Source organism: Bradysia coprophila, chromosome IV (assembly GCF_014529535.1).
Source record: "Bradysia coprophila strain Holo2 chromosome IV, BU_Bcop_v1, whole genome shotgun sequence".
NCBI lineage: Eukaryota > Metazoa > Arthropoda > Insecta > Diptera > Sciaridae > Bradysia > Bradysia coprophila.
This window is the reverse complement of record NC_050738.1, coordinates 11,204,140-11,223,769: the sequence shown is the minus strand read 5'-3', so window position 1 is coordinate 11,223,769 and position 19,630 is coordinate 11,204,140. Positions and strand designations below refer to the sequence as shown.

Below are 19,630 nucleotides of genomic sequence, written 5' to 3'. Positions count from 1 at the left end.
AACACTCTTCCATGGAAGCCGTATGATTAATGCCCTAATGATTATTCGAAATTAAGCAAACATAAGTCCCATTCAAATCAACTGAACCAAATTGTATAACCCCAGAAAGATAAATTATATTCCGGCATTCATATAGCATTTGGGTACAATTTGTGTGATATATACGTATACACTTACACACATGGATCGTTCAATCTGCAACTCATGGAGTGAGCGAAAGAATTGATGCGTTTACAACATGAGAGTGTGGGAATTTTTCCATGCAATTCAATTTTCCAAAGCACAAGGAACGGTAACAAAAATTTTACTATATCTGACAGAAAGGAAATTCCTCCTGCCTGATCAAACAGCTGAGTTGAGTCCATCACAGCTCACTCACATCAGGCGGTTCAATTGAAATGGAAAATATCCGTAACCACTCTTTCAATTGATTTCACGACGTGTGTGATATTCTGTGAAGTATTGAAGTATATTACTATTTCACATACGGGACATAGTATTTCAATGACGAAATGCACAGCATTTCTGAAGAATCAAAAGCCATCACATTATTTATTTTATTTGTTCATCTTTTAAGTTAAATGTTCCACGACTAAAAAAAAAACTCCATTGCAAGTCATATTTTTTGTGCAGACGGAAAAAAAATAGAGCAGCGCTCCTGATAACGACAGGAAACTTTTTTGAATTATGGCAAGTGAGAAAAATTGTCTCTACAACTCACGTGCAGAAGGCATAAAACATTATGTAAGAGTATAAGAATAAGTTTCAGTATAATAGCATGTGCTATGGGGTCAGAGATGGAGAGCTTATCATGCTATTATATTATGTGAAAAACCATATGCGGGGGGATGGTAAATATAATATGTACCAGTTAGCATAAATTCACATAAAAAGTAATGTACAGCCGCGTGGAGTTGCAGAATCAAACAATTTCAAATCCAATTCATGCCATTAATAGCGGAAGGTTAAATGAAGTATTTTCAATTCAATTAATTGTATATAGGATATCGACGTTATGATATACGTGTCGTAATATTGCATTTGTGTGGTATCAACGCACTTCAAGCATGAGTGATACTCTAAATAGGGTACTGAAACTGGACAGTGTATCAAGGAAATTTTAGCACTGTAAAAAATCTCTTGCAATTTTTTCATTCAAAATAGTACTCTATTTGACAGCTGTCTTTAATAGCACTTTTGCTTGAAGTGCGTTGGTGGTATCGTCTGTGCAATAAATAAAATGATTTAGATCGTAATTGTTTGTTGAAACTTCTCATTTATTTCCAGTACATAAATGAGCCCTGTTGTATGTAAGACTCAGTATGTTTGTCAGACATCTCTTGATCTGAAACTGCAATTCAAGTCGACCTGAAAATATCTGAGTTTGAACTGACCTGACCTGAATTTATCTGAAATCTGAAAATCAATAAAAGTTCAGGTAAACCAGGCTAGGTTTCAGGTATACCTGATAAGACCTCACATCTGACCCGATTTACGTGAACTTTTACTGATTTTACTGATCAGCAATACAAAAACAAACAAATTACTGATTTTCAGTTCAGTTCGGCTATTCATCTGTTATCGATAACGACGATAAAAATATATTGACAAGCTCTGGGCAATATGGTTGTTTATATAGTAAAATACATCTTCAAAAAATGAAGTACAAGATTTGAAATCAACCGGTTAAAAATACTTCGAGAAATTCTTTTGAAAAACGTCGTGTCGCAATCGGACGTCCCTAGAAGCCAAAAATATATTTTTTTTAATTTGTCGCTCGATTTGTCGATGCTTATGCGCATAGCGAGAGGTGATTGAAAGTCGAAAACGTGTACTTTTCGTATGGAAATTTCTCCGGCTACACAACACGTACAAGTACAAGGTCGTGTAAGTTGTCATTAGAAAAGTATTTCGGGACAAATAATCGATTATAGGGGGTAGAACGCAACCCTGACGAGTTACAAGCAGTTGCAAGTATGAACTTGTGACGGTTCCTGTACATCCGAAAAGAACCAAAACATCAAAAAACTGTTTCCCCAATTGCTACTAGTCTTAGCTTTCGAACGACACCAAACATGCATGTGTAGTGGATCAATGATTGTGGCTTTGAAGTGTAAACTTGAGGTCGAGTTCTGCTACTTGCAAAATATTGTGAACAGAAAAATTATTATCAAAAAATATTTGTTTTCAACAAGTTCAGCTGCTGATGTTTTTCGCAGTCAGTGTGTCTCAAACAACGCCAACCAACGCATTGTAACAGTATATTAATGCATGATTGTACAGTCAGAGGCAATCAGCTAAAAAATACCTGAAGTAAATTCATGCTGAAATTTCACTGTCACTGCTTTGTTTTTGGTACCTGGCTGTACGTTACATTTTTAACGTTGTGGTTCTTACAACGGACCATCAGAGTACCAATTGTCTGTTTTGATGCAGATAAGAGGAAGAAGAAAGAGTATCACTGTCAGATTTGTTACATCATTTGATCTTAGGATTATCAATCGATCTATTACTTCAATTCTGTGCACATGTATTTTGCTATATAGGAGTTAATATGTCAGACATTGTCGGTTTTTTTGCCGCCATTATCGATAACGGAAGATTAACAGTCCATAAAACAGGTGAACTGAATACCCCTTCTCTTCATTGTTATATAAGGAAAATAATTGATGCAATTCAGCAGAGGCAGAATATTTCTGTTCTAAATGCTACTTGGTGAAATGAATTTGAAACCGAATTGGAAGCTAACATTGTAATCGTCTTTCATATAACAAAGATCAGGAGAACGAAGAGGAGAAGAGGAAAACGTTGTTCTTTGACGGAGTTTCTTCACCCGAGAACAGGCACAGGTTTCATCGTTATTTCCAAGTAATATACAATACTTTTCACGAAAAAAGGAGCCTAGGCTTTCATACCAGTAGATTTCTTTTCCGCGTATTCACATCGTTCATTTCATCGAACGCCATTGTGTCGTCAATTTCAGTATAATGAAAAACGTTTGTCGTTAACGTCGGGAATCCTACATCTAGTAATACAATGAGAGCTACTACCTTTGTATACGCATATGGTTGCATAGATATATGCAAAAAATTATTATTATTATGTAATACATGTTTTCAGCGTCGATAATTAAATATTTGCTGTGAATCAAAAAAATAAATAAAAATTAATCCGAATTTTTGTTATTCTGGATATAAAAACAAAAAATTGTGTATACAGAGTCCACATAAATATTTATTTACCATCATTTTCAATCGCCAACAGTTACATTGCTTTCGAATAAATGCATTCATATTAACAACAATTAAACAGGGTCCATCCGTACAGAACAGTTCAGTGTTCAGTTCCCTTAAATGTTCAAATCTTCTTTCTTTTTGGTCAAATAAGTGATTTTGCTTTGTGGATTTGATGTAAAAAAAGCTTCACAGTAAGCAGATACAATTTATAATTGAACGAAAAATCCATGTACAAAAATCGATTTCAGTTTTTAATGAATTTATACGGTCTCATTTCCAATCACAGTGTTCAGCGATATATATATATTCACATATTCGCTAATGTTACAAAAATGATGCTCTCTCCGTATTTATACACATGTATCGGGATATACAACGTGGGCACACGATATCAATAATTTGCACGTTTGGTTTGGATGGACCTCTCTCGCATGATGTGCATCTAGATATTAATATAAATATTTATTTCGAGTTTTCGAGAATTTTTTTTTTCACTTTTTTTTTGTTCATTTAAAATAAATGAGTTATTTTTGGTAACCGGGAATTTATGAATATTCATAATATTGAATTAAATGGACAGCGAATAGATCTGATAGTAGAGTAAAAAAAAATATGCCTGTGGGTGGACCACATGTAAATTTAATATTTAAAAAAAAATGTCAAAAAATTTGCAAAGAAAAATCTTTTTTTATGAATTCACGTAGCTCACCCCGGCTAATATTTATGATGACAGAAATAACAGTTTGAAGGACTAACATATTGGAACACTACACGCGACACATAAATAATATTGAGAGATATATTCGTGGCATTAAGTAGTTTGGGAATATGTGTATTGCAGTGACAAAAAGACAGGGTGGTCGATTCTACGAAGCAAGGAAAAAAGTGGGCCATAGGCCCTAAAAATAAAAATACCTTTAAAATGAGCCATTGCAAAACAAGTTCGACCGACTTACGCCTTTATTTCTGAATTTTATTGAAGTTTTCCATTTGCTCTGAAAATCAATCATCGCGAAAATTGGTCGCATACCCGAGTTATAGAAGAGTTCCAAGGTAAAAAAGAGTTGCATTCTGGATTAAAAAAAAGAGTATATATTCTAATGTTTTTGAAGACTCAGTTAACATCAAATAGTGAACAGTGAACCACTTTTATATAATCATTGATCAAATCAAGACACTTCAAGCATATGGAGTATTTTGTATAAAAACATTTTCCACATTTTGTACAGTGCCAAAACTTGTATGATACACTGTCCCGTTTCAGTACTTTATCCGTTAAATTTGACAAACGCTAGAACTAAAATGAAAGCAAAATAAAATGATCGAGTCTGGTTTTTGACAATTGATATTCAATTGTCAAAAAACAGACTCGATCATTTTATTTTGCTTTTACCGAGGCTTTTACCTTATCAAGAAATCAATCATTGATTTTTAAATCCACATCGTTGAAATCAGTGACTTTTATCGTTGTAAATGTTACCCTTTTATCGGTAGAAAACTTATCGGTACTATTGAATATTTTTATCGGTACGCAGGAACATACATATCGGTAGTTTATTATTTTTTTCGTTGACCTTCTTTACATTTTTTGGAAGAAAACGAAAAGAGTGGCTTTCCCCTCGTGCATACTAAATTCTTGTTTGCTCCAATGGAAGTTTTTGATAGCGTGATGTAGAGTAGAAATAACGAAAAAAGGACGAAAATTTTCTGATAGGTTTTGTTTGGCTAAACTGTGAATGGTCCAATATAGCTCTCTCAAAAATTTTCAGTTTTGGTCTACGCCACCTAAAAATGTTGTAGGCCATAGTCTGTAAGTGGCTTTTCGGGGACTATGGAACACTAGAATTTTTTGCTGGCTGTTCCTTTCGCGCGAAAACTCTTTGTCAGCCAAAAGAAAATCCCCCTAAATTTTACAAAAGAAATTCCTCAAATTCATAGAAAATCCTAAAAAAAATTGACAAAATAGAAAATCATTTTAAAGGCTCGAGAAAATTAAAAAAAAAGAAGAAAATCCATGAAAATCGAAAAAAAATCATCTGACAATCCATTCAGAGTCAGTAAAAAATACTCTGCGAAATCCTTGGAAACGATAAGAAAATCCTTGAAAATCCTCAGAGGATTGTCTTTTCGAAAATCTATCTTTTGTCATCGAAATTTACAAATATCTGATTTTACATGAAATCATAATTTCCTATTATTATTCCTACCTGAAAATTCATGTGTGCTCAACAACGTCATGTAAGCCTGTGCCGATTTACAAAGAAAAGAAAAAAAAACAGTCTCGGCTCTGTCATGCATGGAAATGTTTTAAAGGAAGTCATAGTCCATAGACCATTAAAACCCCGCACATCTCAACAAATAATTGACAACGATGCAGAACAACTTCATCAGTTCAGATAATTTTAGTTTCAACATTAAAATTTCATTTTTATTTACCACACTAGCTAGCATATATACTAAAAAAACGGATTGTTATTCGTCATCCTCATTTTCATTCATAAAATATTTATTTACGAAAGTACGTATATCTATATGCCTACCAACACGCAAAAATATCAAAGAACCAACAACAACGAGATACCCAAAACTGAAATTTCTCACAGAGTTACAGTCTAATTCAATAAAAATGCAAGCATAATGATTTCCGAAAATACATACAGTGACACAATATACACGTATACGTATAATACGCACACACATATACACCGCATAATATGCTGTAAATCCAAGTCATTGCAATTCCACCAAGAACCACAGAGCATGTCTGGCCCCTTTCCGTTTTTGTAGGAGAAAATTAAGTGACGCACTCAATCATTGCGCATTCAAATAATCCTCTACTGAAATATCCATTGAATGAACGAAAGCAGAGCGAAAAAAAAAGAAGTCAACGAAATTTTTCCATCTATATACACAACGAAAACACGAGTAATAAATGCCGAAATCTTCAAACTAACTGGAGGCACATATAATTCCTATTTTTTTCCGTTTTAACAGTGTATTCCATTATAACGAATGGAATGGTTCGTCTTCTTCTCGCGCAAGACGAGCATACGGTTCAGTCTGCGATTGTGATCCATACGGTGTGGACGTGAAAAACTATTTTATCAATTTGCTCATACTGAAAGTATCGGTTCTGATGTCGATTTGTGGCTTCAATAGAAGAAAAGTTACACCACATAATTCGAGAACGGAATGAAGTAAAACGAATTGAATGCGTGAACACAAAATATAGAAATTTTGATGTGAATAAAATATAAAAAGATTCTAAATCAAATTATTATTAATATAAAACAATTAAAAAAAAGAAGAAGAGAAATCCAATATCAATGGATTGCGTGTGAAGTTAAGAAAGGAGTTACAGTTTGAAGCCACTTACAACACAGAGGATATATATACCAATTCGACGTTTACATAATTTTTGGTGGAAAGTTATTTTCGAAATATATATTCGGTTAAAAGGACGTTAGTGGACACAAAGTAATATAAATTGTATTTTAATTGGATGCTATAATAATGTAACTAGAACAACAAACTCAATACTCGTTCGTAGATTGGATCTATAAATGCCGGAATTCATACAAGCAAATCTCTTTAATCTGGATTATCAGTGATTTAACTACCCTAATTATTATATATGTATACGTTAGATAGATGTACAGGCTAAACTGAATGTAGACAATTTTATTACCTGCATAACATTGTACATTGTGTGTGGATATATATAGTAACACACCATAAATGCATCTCAGTGAATAATGCAACTATTAAAGGTGGTATTAAAGTTTTTAGTGTGTTGAAAACGTTTGGCAAACAAATATTTGGTGTGTGTGTGTATGTGAATTTGTTAACCGGAAGGGATTCTATCACAAAATCCTTTTTGTGTTTGTACAACTAATTGGCGTACAGTTGACGGGATAACGCGATTATTGTGTTTAATGAAAAAAGAGGGAAAAAACTCTTGGAAAAGCTAAACATCAAACTGTTTAAATGTATCACCGGTAGTTAAGTGATTTTTTTCAAGTTTTTTTTTTTTTGGTTTTTTCGTTTTTATTTTTGCAAAACTGTCGTAACCAAACAATAAAACGGTCGGGCAATCATGGAGCGTGATTTTAATTTTCCGTGTCTCCTGAGGGTAGCGATATGGATATTATTACTGTTACGACTAGCTGAAGGCCGTGGCGGTGGCATGAGTTCATGCCAAACGGTGTGTGTTTGCAAATGGAAAGGTGGCAAACAAACAGCTGAATGTATTGATCGTGCTCTAATCAGCATTCCCGACAATATTGACCCGAATACTCAGGTGCTAGATATGTCGGGAAATAATTTACAAATTCTGCCACGGGACACATTTATCAGAACGGGTTTGGTCAATTTACAAAAGGTTTATCTGCGAAATTGTCGTTTGGGGCAAATCGATGACGATGCGTTTAAGGGACTGACTAATCTGATAGAACTAGATTTGAGCCATAATTTATTGACCAGTATACCAACAGCCGCACTAACCCACATTGAATCATTACGTGATTTAACAATGGCAAGCAATCCGATTCAAAAGGTCGAAAGTCATGCATTTCGAGCTACTGACAGCTTAACAAAATTGGATTTGTCACATTGTGTCATACAGACGATAGCACCTGAAGCATTTAAGGGACTACATTCATTGCATTCCTTAAAATTGAATGGAAATAAACTGTCCGAATTACGACCACGTACAATTGAAACATTGAGTAAATTACATGGCATCGAACTGCATGACAATCCATGGTTTTGTGATTGTCGGCTGAGAGCAGCTAAATCATGGTTAACTGAAAACAATATTCCTTATCCAGTTGCACCGCAGTGTTCGGGTGGCCCCGAGAGAGTGATTGACCGTACATTTGCTGAATTGCATGTAGACGATTTTGCTTGTCGGCCAGAAATAATGCCAGTTAGTCGATTCATTGAAGCGACATCTGGCGAAAATGCAACTATTGTATGCCGGACATCAGCTGTCCCATCTGCCAATGTTAATTGGTACTGGAATGGAAGGCTGTTGATGAATAATTCGGCGTTCAGTTCATATCAGAAGGTTTATGTGTATGAAGATGGTGAATTTGAGAAACGTAGCCGATTAGTACTAACGAATGCTCAAGAGACTGATTCGAGTGAATTTTATTGTGTGGCTGATAATAGAGCAGGTAGTGCTGAAGCTAATTTTACGTTACATGTTATGATGAGAACAGCTGGTATGGCGTCATTGGGAAGTGGTCAAATCGTTGGGCTAAGTGCTGCGTTAGTCATTTTGATTTTGTTTATCCTGCTGATCATTTTGTTCCTGTTGGTTCGACTGCGTAGGATACCGTTTTCAGAGAGCAAAACACCCGGTCACGTAGAAGTGATAACGACTGTAAGTCCACCTACTGTCAACGGAAAATTGTCATCGACAGTTTCGACTAACGATAGCAATAATTTAGCAGATCGCAAAGCCCCAAACGATTTGAAACTAGCGAATCCTGTGCAGAAACCACCAAGACTGACCGACATAAGCTATTCCACTAGTCATTATGATGGAAACGGTAGCATAATATCGTCGTCTGGACCATTGTTTGTTTCACCCACAGCATCTGCGGGAAACAATCCAGACTTGATAAACGATACCAAAAGACTGGGCAGCGGAGATCTGGCAGCATTGGCAACGGATACTCTAATCGCTTCAATGCTAGAGCCTATAGAACGGCCAGGCAGTGGCGAATACAGTCGAGCTGGTTGTGATTCCCTATATCCTTCGGGTTTATGGGAGCAAACGTCTTCTGCGCAAATGCAACAATCGCACTTAGCCAACGCGGCTCAAGATCTCTATCTGAAACGAGCTGCCAGCACAACAATACCAGCTTACAGCTATACGGAAAAAACACCGATAATCGACAGCACAACACACATGACGAATGTGGATGACGACGTTACGTCAACGGCCGATTTCATGAGTCGCACATTTCCGCGTACAGCTATTGCTCATCAATTAGTTACGACAAGTAGTAGTGGCTATCCAGCCGATTATGGATTACCCATTGTTCCCGGTGCCGAACACCATAAGTCTAGAGAAACATTACCCCCATCCGGTATGCCAAATAATGCCAAAACATTACGGGTTTGGCAACGCGGTGGCGTTCCAGTGCTGCCACCAGTGACGGCTTTAAAACGAGCTTTAACTAGCAGTAGAAATTCACCGGATGAAGGATATCAAGAGGGTTGTGGAACGGACGTTTAGTGTTATTTAAATGAAATTTTTGTAAAAAAAAAGTTTATGGAAAAATCATAATTAAAAGAAAACAAAAAAAAAAATGAAATAGGTGTACAGTGATTAATTAAATGAAACGGTAACAGAAAAAAGACTTTTCTTTAGATATGCAAGAGAGAGAAAAAAAAATATAAAAGAAAATTCAATAAAAAAAAATATAAAAAATTGCATGCATATTGGATAGATAAAAGAAAATTATAAAACAAAAACGATCGAAAATAGTGTTAAAAAAAACGAAAGAAAGAACGGGGAAAAAAGGAAATTTGATCTTGTCAGTGTGGTATTAAGTCTTTTTTTTTTGTTTTCATTGATATGCTTTTGAGAACCGCATTTATATATTTGATATGGAATTACATGGGATAGGATACACCACATGACTTTCAATATGTAAGTAAACAAAGGGCTGGTCTCCTTTTATATTGTGATATTTCTTAATTAACTTTTATGGGTTTGCACACACATATTTTGTTAGTTAATAGAAGAGAAGAAAAAAATAAACAACAACACACACACACGACGTGTTAGATATGATGAGTCACTTGACTATATATTACAATTTTTTATGTATTACATCAAACAATATGTTCAAAGAGGAAACAAAACAAAACAAAAAATCTGTTTCGTTTTTCCGTCTCATCGTTTGTGTTCCTTTGTAGTTTTTAATCATCGTTCAAATAACCTTTAAAATTCAATAAACGTATCAATGATACTTTACATACACCCAGTATCATGACTGAAATATTTAAAATAAATATTTATATACAACTTACATTATTAATACGAGAGGAAAAATAAGAAAAAGAAGAAGAAAAAATAAAATAAATTTTGTGTAAATAATGGAAACCAAATAATGTCATGTTACATACCAAAATTGTGACTCATCATGAAGTGCATTTAATGGTACTAAATAATAATTATGTGTCTTTATGAATAATATTGTTATAAAATGTAAAAGTCAACTCTCCCACAACTAGTATATCTGAGCTAAGTTAAACTTTACTTTCGATTTTATACCAGACTTAGACCCTTAATTCTAATTTTTACAAAACAAAATAAAGAAAATACATCAACCGTCTTACGACGACCGTTGAAGTAGTTATAATACACAGGAAGACCGATGAACGATCTTTTGTAGTGAAATTCATTTTGAAAAACATGTTGCCAACGTCAATTTTTAGTTCAGTAAATGAGTACGCCTACCATTGAACGCGGAAGAATTCTTGAATTTGGATTTGCCAATGAAAACAAAAATAAATTTAGGCTTGAAGCAGCGTAACACAACCTTTTCAATATTTGTAGCCGAAATTTACTTTAATTTTCATTGTCAAATCCAAATTTAAATTTTTTTTAACCCGTAATCGTACTTATTCACTGAACTGAAGATTCACGTTGGACTATGTTATGGTCATACTGACAATTTCTTACGGCATAAAAACCAAACCCTCGTCATCATTTCTAATTTGTACATTTCTGTACAACAATCACAAAATAGAAAAAGGAAAAAAAATCACAAATCCTGCAAATCCTGTCGATTTATCCTGCAATTAATTTTCGTCCACTGAACATTTCTATGTTAAAACGTATGTAAAATTCGTTCATCGGCCTTCCTGTATATGACTTCAATGCTTTCACGACTTAAATGAAGGACTCATTCGCTTCCATCGATTTAATAAATTGAGCTGACGTTTTCGTAACTAAAAATTCGTGGCATAGCTCGGAGAAATAGTTAAGAAGAACCAGGTACAAGAATGTAATTATGAAGCGGTAAAACTTCCTATTCATATTTTAATTATGCCAAATATTTTTGCCCAGCTTGAATATAAAATTAAAATGGAAATTCTTTTAGCGAACAAATTTCTCGTCGCTTAAAATAGTGAAAAATGAATTTCTCCGAATAGAAAATAATTGAATCCGGGTACGTGGGGTTGGTTTATTTGATTTTTTTTTTTCGTTCAATGGACTATACTATGTTTTCATCGCTTGTAAATGATGTTTGATGAACTGAAAAAACGTTCGTTTATTGACAATGAAATTAGTCAAATAATTGGTAGGTGGAACAGATCTAGTTTAATTTTAATAATTGGTTTGAGTCCCAGCTAATGAATAGAACCTTTTAAAATAGGAAAATACTTCCATTTTAGAATATTATCATTGAAATAAAGGGAGGAAAAAATCAGAAATAGTTTTCTATTAGAAATGTCTTGCCAGTCACGAAAGTTCCTACATTCAATCATTTTGCTAAAAATGTTCGTGAAAAATTCCCCTACTGTACAAATATGTCCTAATCGAACAAATATTGCAAAGGTTGCTCGTGTTCCCATTGGATGTCCGATATACAACATAATTACTTTATATTACATCATCATCATCATCCTGTAATCGAGCTAATTCTGTCTATGCTATACACACAATTATATTCGCTCTCCACTAAGCGATCTGATAAGCATTAACTGTCCGATAAAATGAAACGAAAGATATAAAAATTATGTGGTGCTTGGACGAGGCGTATAGAACCTATTATTGAACAAATAAATAAATAACTTGTATACCATGCCAGTCAAATTAACGCCGGGCTTATTATAAATAACTTTGTAAATTTCCACGCAACAACTTCAAAATGTTATCGCATATTTATAGATATTTGCGATACTGCGGGGGGTGGTGGTAAAAATATAGGATACAATATGGGTTTGAATTTTATTAATATTTATACCACCTCCTACCCTCATCTGTATTTACTGCTTCGAATTTATTTTATTTACGCCGAAAAGATTAAAATTTTATCAACGAAAAACTTTCAACGGTTAAATATCGGATGTGTAACAACTTCCAAAGTGCAGAAATACTTTCAATAATTACATTAAGTTTTCGATTAATTAATTTTCGGCTACGAAATTCGGCAGTAAACTTTCATGAAGTGGCTTTCGGTTTTGGTTGAACCAAAAAATCCGTTAAAGAATGTTCCAATATTCAACGTTGGTGTGTTTACAACGTTGTAGAGTACATGGCAAAAAAAAGCCAGAGAATGAAATGATAATTGAATTTTATTATTATTTTTCCGTTTCAATAGAATTTAAATTCTTGATTTAGACACATATTCGAACAAGAATGAAATGAAATGAACGGAAACGATTACTGAAACTTTTTCATTTTTTTTTTGATTTTCTTTTATTACCGATTCTGCTACATCATTTTTCAATCGTCAGTAAATGTATAGATTCATACCACAATTGTTGTGGTAGTTTTAACATAGGAACCGAGGACATAAATGAAACATGAAAAAAATAACTTTGATTTCTATTGGTGGAGTTACGGTAGAAATTTCCATTCATATGATTACTGACCTTGCCTACAGAAAAAAATACACAATATCGGCAAAGTGGAGCACGGCCCGTCTGTCACCTTTTTTTTCGTATTGATAATTATTACAGGCCGTGGTTTACTGTAAGCTGCCAAACAGTACTAGGAGTACTATGTAATACACAGTAATAATTTAGAAAGCGAAAAGAGGCTGCGCTTTAATTCTTACTCTTGATATACATATCAAAGTAAACTTAACGAAAAAGTTCTTTTGTTTTCAACTCTTTTCTCATTGTCTTAAAATGCCAAACTTGCATTATCTACCAATTTTCTTTGATTGAATTGAATGCAATGGAGAAAACATTGAGCACGTATGTACATCAATTTTTTTTTTCAACATTCACTAGCGAATTTTCGACAGTTTTAACGTGGCTACCCATATCGCAGCAATGGGAAGAGGAGAGAGATGTATAGTAAACTTTGACAGTTGTCACTGAACGAAAAACTATTGCTGTATGTGCCCTTATAGGAACTCGTTCAGGAACTAAAAATTCGTTACCCAAAGTGAAGATTTTGACATATTTTAAAAGTGTCAAAATCCTCACCAGTGAAACTTAACGAAGAGTCTCTGAACGAGCTCTAGTAGGAGTGCGTACAGTAATGTCGCGTTAAAATTTTGACAAATCTACCCATATGATTGACAAAATTCACTGGTTAAACTTAACGAAGAATTACTGCTCCAGCAAATGCATTGACATTTAAGAGCTCGTTCAGAAACTCTTCGTTAAGTTTTACTGGTCAGGATTTTGACACTTCTTTCACATAAAATATGTCAAAATCTTCACTTTGGGTAACGAATTTTTAGTTCCTGAACGAGTTCTAAAGATAATGCGAAAAAAAAACTGAAAACAAAAGACATTTTTCGTTGACGTTTTTTTTATTAAGATAAGCCCGTTGACGTTACATTGCAATCTAAATCAGCAGTTATAATGCATGAAGGACTGTTGCTTTCTCATCTCTTGGATCTAGACATAATCATAATACCTACAAGCTGTTCAATACAAAATTCGAAACACTGAAACTCCCCTGCATTCATAGTCTGTTTTCTTGACTACTCGAAGTTTTTTTTCTTCCTACATTCACTCTGTGACATGTTGACTAAACTCAACATGGAGACAAAAACCTAAAGATCCGTTTCTTGGAACTATTCATAAAGAGTTTGCCTTTATAATGTATCTTTCTTCGCCCACTCGCAGTGGATTCTTTTTTAATGAATCAAAGCATGAGAAACATCAAAAGAAAGTTGAAGTTAGTAATCTACTATTAAACTTCGACCACAACATCTCTTACGTACCATGTTTATATCCCAAGCTCCTTTGTTCGTGTGTTTCCCATTAAACTTTCTTTTCAACAGGGTTCCTTTTTGCGATTCCGAAAAATAAACTTATAAAAAAATCAATATGAAGTTGATGCGAAAATAGAACAGAAGAACGGGGGGAGGGGGATGAAAATTTTCTTCTTCGGTATTATTTTAGAATTTTCCCGTACACAACAAGTTCATTGTTAATTTTATATGCTCATAACGTTAGGAACATGTGTGTATTCACCGTTTTGATTGGGACAAGTCATCCCACTACTGTTTTGTGGAAAAAGTTTCAACCTTGTTATAACCCTGTCTATATGGCCGAACTTTTACCGTTGTTGCTGCTACAACATTTCGAATTAAATATTTAAATTAAATGCTTCAAAACATATCAATACCTGAAATAGCTCATATATGAAACACAGCTTTTATGTTATATTCTAATCCCCGGCGGGGGGACACTTAGAAACGTGTATTTCTTGTATATTGATTTTCTTCGAAACAGTTTTGATTGAAGAGAGAAAATCACTCAATATTTTCGTTTGATTATATTCAAGCATGTCAAACCGTTTGGCTAATGGATTAAACTTATCTCTATAGCACATTTCGGTATCCCATTATATTTGTTTATTCAGTCATTATGATATTGATATTGAAATAATTGACCATACATTTTATCGGTGATAGAAATTCGACAAATGGCATGAACCGGGCATAATAATGTCGATGTTATTGTTATTATTATTATTACTATTTCAAACACGTTACGCTTATCATTAATTGTTGTTTATGATTTCTGGGTGGCAGTTATGGCCCCGGTTTCAGGCATATTAATTAGGCGGCCTTGTAATGTGTCACATTGAAACAATTACTTTACAAAAATCCGATGAACTCCCAATGACAATACGATAAACGTTGAAATTTATGGAAAGGTATGCGGCACAGAGCACAGTTCAAAAATCACACTCTGTTCCAAACATATATCCGACATATTATACTGGGTGTTGAGTGCTTTTATTTGCTCTGAAAATCATTTCCAACGTTTACTTTTAAATTCAATGCATTTTCTGTTATACATATGCAACGGCTGTCCAGATGTCCAGTGCAGATGTGTCTTTCGCAGATGTGCATGTAGCACATGTCTTTATTTCTGCCGATTGAATGATTCACGAACAATGTATTGCAATTCGAAAGGCAGGAAAGATCACTAACGGAAATCAAATATCTGCGTCCGTGCAACTGTACAGATCAAAAAGGTGTTTTCATCGAGAGAAAAAAAAAGTTTAAAAAAACTTCACCTTTTAACGAATGATGTTGCTTCATAAGATCAGAACGTTTTTGTCTGTATATTTTTCTTGAAAAAACAGCTTATGGTTCCATCAGGCTTATTCAACATTTAATATAAAAATGGGTTGGCTGAAGACAACAATATTTTTCATAGATGATCAGGGAACCACTTATTTATTAATCAGTCAGTGTACTAAAACAAAAATCAACAGAAAACTGACAAAGTGAAGGCAAACTATTGATAGGTTTTTTTTTGTCCTCGACGACAACTTGTCGGAATAAGGCAATGAATTTTTAATAAAAATTGATCAATTTCATTTTTATGGGAACAAAAAACATGACGGCTTGGAATATCTAAAGAAGAATAATTGTCTGCTCGGCCGAATGCTGATTTAATTGATAGTTTAATTTCGACCGGACACTAATGGGAATCATTTTCGATTTTAATTTAATTAAATTACTCTGACTTATTGCGTTCAATATTTTGTTTCGTCTGTACATTGTTCAGATCGATTTAAATGATTAAAGTTTTCCACAATTTTATCACCGCTCGTTCCGAACAGGCATATTATATAACGACTATTCACAAATTTGGGAGGGTAGGCGGTCTGAAATTCGTTATATTTCGCGTGTGTTCTTTGTGAATGGCTTTATGTTCGTAAGGAAAACGAACCCTACAATCAAACCCTATAGTTCAGTCAAAATTTTCTTCTGAAATTCGTTTAAAAATTTACATGAAAATACATGTCCGAAGTGTGTAATTATCGCCATCGCCTGAGACTTATACTATTTACCGTTAATTCATGTCTACCCTAAGTGCTTTTTGAGCCAATTCGCTCTGTCTTATTTATTTATTCATTTTATGTGTTTTAAGGGGTTGATACTGTGCATCGAATAGTATCTACGAAACTAACATACTGTGTCGCCTTTAAAGATTTTTTTCTATTTTTTAAACTTTTCTGACTATGTCTGGTTTTGAAGGAAACACAACAGGTGTCGATAATGTCGATCCAACTAATGTCACAAACCGTGAGAACTCAAAAAACTTAAAAATTGAAATTTTAATGCCAACCTTGTTGCTAACACGTTACTGTGCCTAAACACAATGACGCGAAAATGACAGATGCGAAATTTTTCTTTGACATTAGGACAAAAAAAATCGCATCGCTGTGTGAAGACACAGTTAGTAAATAGGAGTTTTGCACCCATGACGTGTTGACCATTTCATGCACATGGCTTCTAATTTTCTCTGTATTTTGGCAAAAAAAAAGTTTGTCGAAAAGGAAAATTTTCAATCACCAATCAAAATACTGTCTTTTCCGTTCAATTCAACTTTGTTAGATGAGTGGAAAACTTGATAAGCAAACAATGAAACAGAAAAAGTAGTTCAAAATATTGAACGTATACTCATAGCCCCTTTGCGCAATATAGTAAAGGCCCTAAAATTCTGATATTACAGTCTCGTAGGGGATTTTTCCGAATTACACATTAATTACAAAATTTAATTCAATGCAACGTCTTGTAATCTCAACAGATTACAGTAGCGAGAGCAAGTTTTACTGACATATCCACAGTGAAATGGAACAAACCATGCATATTATGAATTTAACATAACTCTTCCGAACGAAAATCTATGTTCGTTCATATTATATCATGAGAACACATACCTTTGCTTGTAATATATTTATATCATTGCAGACTTCAGGCTTGTTTGCTTTGTGTGTTATGAAAACATCAGCTCGAATTATGTTAGATGAAAATTGTTAATTGTAACTGCGTACAATTCAGCCATGATTTAATAAACAGAAATGAGTCCTACAATAGCTACACTAAATTCTGTTCTCCGTTTTTTTGAAATACAAATTCCATTTTTTTTTTGTAGTACAGTCGGAGAAAAATGATAAGTCACCTATTTTAACGGTTATACTCCAACTTATTCCACATTCGATATCCATGTTGCTGTACATACAAGTGCATATGTATGTGGTGTGTGGATAACGTGGATATCGTTTGTGGAACAAGTTGGATTATAACCGTTGAATATGTGACTTTTTATTTTTCTCGGACTGTAAATGGAATTTTATCCAGAATTTAATTAAAATCTCCTTTGTAAAGAAAATTATTATTAAAAAAGTGAAAATATTAAACCTAAAAATGTAAAAATTGTGATTCGATTCGAAAAAGTGTTTCCTTTTTTATATCAAAAAGAAAAATTTATTTTTAATATTTTTAAGACTTAAAACTGCATGGCATATCTGTACATAAAAACTCATTCGAATTAAAAAAAAAAATAACACGAAAGATCAAAATTTCCTTTGCCAACAACACTGTAAAAAAAAGGTATAAAAACTAAATGAATGAAGAAAAATAATGATATTTAGGCTAGATGAATGAAGATAATAATTTTTTTTTATTTCCCCCCCATAATGTAATTATTTAAATGTTAAGAAAATAAACCAAAGACTATATCGGGTGTTCTATAATAAATTTATATAAAAAAAAATTAACGAAAAAGGTGTTTAATTAAGCGTCACTTCAGTTCCGAAGATCTATCGCTACCAACCTACATTCCATTTTATTTCTATTTTATCCAATTTATCCACTTAAGATCCAGGAAAAACCTCTCCAGCTACACATTACAAAAGGAAAATATTTATTTCACATCATTCTGCAAGGAAAGAAAGAAAGGAGAGGAAAAAAAATCAGTTAACAGCCCAATATATCCATTGATGTGTAAATCTCCGTTTCTTATTGGCTTTTATTCACAAATTGGAACTGTGAATGGAATGCTGTTGAATATGAAATAAAATGATCCTTTCAAATTATAAATTCATGCTGAACAAACTTTTAGGAAATGTTTGTTCAAATTATACAGTCCGACATGATTTCGTTGTTTTGTTGTCCATCCGAATGTCAATAAACTGGTAGAAAGTCAGTAATTTTTGTTGTTTTCATTTCCGTTTAAAATGTGAAAATATGATTCGGTCAGATGAAGTGTCCCTATGGAAACCATCCAGGTTGAGCTATGAATTCACAGTTCAGTGGTTGTATGAAGGGAATATTTTTGTGTTTACAATATGCTCACAGAATTTCCTACATTTTCCTAAATTTTCTCATATTTCAAGAATTTTTCCAAATTTCACTAACTCTCCCAAATTTCATTAATTTTCCAACATTTCACGAATTTTCCTACATTTCACGAATTTTCCTGTTTCCCAGATTTTCCTACATTTTCTCATATTTCAAGAATTTTCCAACATTTCCCGGATTTTACTACATTATTTCAAGTTTTCCCAAAAAAATATTTTTAAAGAATAAGAAAATTCGGAAAAATCTTGGTAAATGTTCCCAAATTCAATAAAATTTGAGAAAATGTTTGCCTAAAAACAGTCCACGGCTGTATTATAAGCACAAATCTTTCTGCCATCAATATATATTAATGTATAGACCTTCGCGGTGAACTCCAATGCAAGCAATAATTAGCGTAAATTTGTTAAAAAATATTTTAAAGAATTTAACACGACCTGAAGAATGTAGGGGCAATAACACCGTTGTCTCTAGGCAAATGCAAGTCCTTTATAATTAAATTAAAACTTTTTCAGACTTTTTCGTTGTTGTTAAACCGGCAATAATTGATTGCTCAATTTTATTCATTCCCACTTTTTATGAGATTGAATCGATTAGCGTGTCGGTGTTCGCTATTGATTGACTTTTTTTTTCAATCAGATATTTTGCATTATTTTCTAATTTAATTAGTTTTAGAATCAAATTAAATTCCATTTCGACTATTTTAATTGAATGCTGGCGAAAAAAGGACTCCAATTATAAAACGTGTCAGATAATCAATTTTTTCGATCAGGTAGTGAACTAACTGATTTTCATATGATGCACGTATAGCCATATATGAAAGAGTATACTGAAGTATAGTAATGAACATTGCAATTCTGTTGATTTTACAAAGTATTTGGTAGGTCCTTCCAAAAATTAATTTAACAGTGAAATTGGTAATTTCACTGTGTTTTCGTAATTATTACTAGGATTGTAGTTAGTTAATTTTACAATTTCCTGGTAATGAGCACTGATCCTTGGGTTTGTGTGATTATTACACATTATCTGTAATTCGTTTTTTCCCATCATGTGTTTCAATGTAATACTCATAGTAATCAT

General features: G+C 33.4%; 1 protein-coding gene across 1 annotated transcript; it reads left to right on the top strand.

Annotated features, from left to right (window-relative positions):
• Nucleotides 1-6,299: 6,299 nt before the first annotated feature.
• LOC119066213 lies at nt 6,300-17,935 on the top strand. Its single transcript, XM_037168535.1, has one exon. It carries the CDS (start codon nt 7,333-7,335, stop codon nt 9,481-9,483), a length of 2,151 nt encoding a protein of 716 aa, XP_037024430.1. The 5' UTR covers nt 6,300-7,332; the 3' UTR covers nt 9,484-17,935.
• The last annotated feature ends 1,695 nt before the right edge of the window (nt 17,936-19,630 follow it).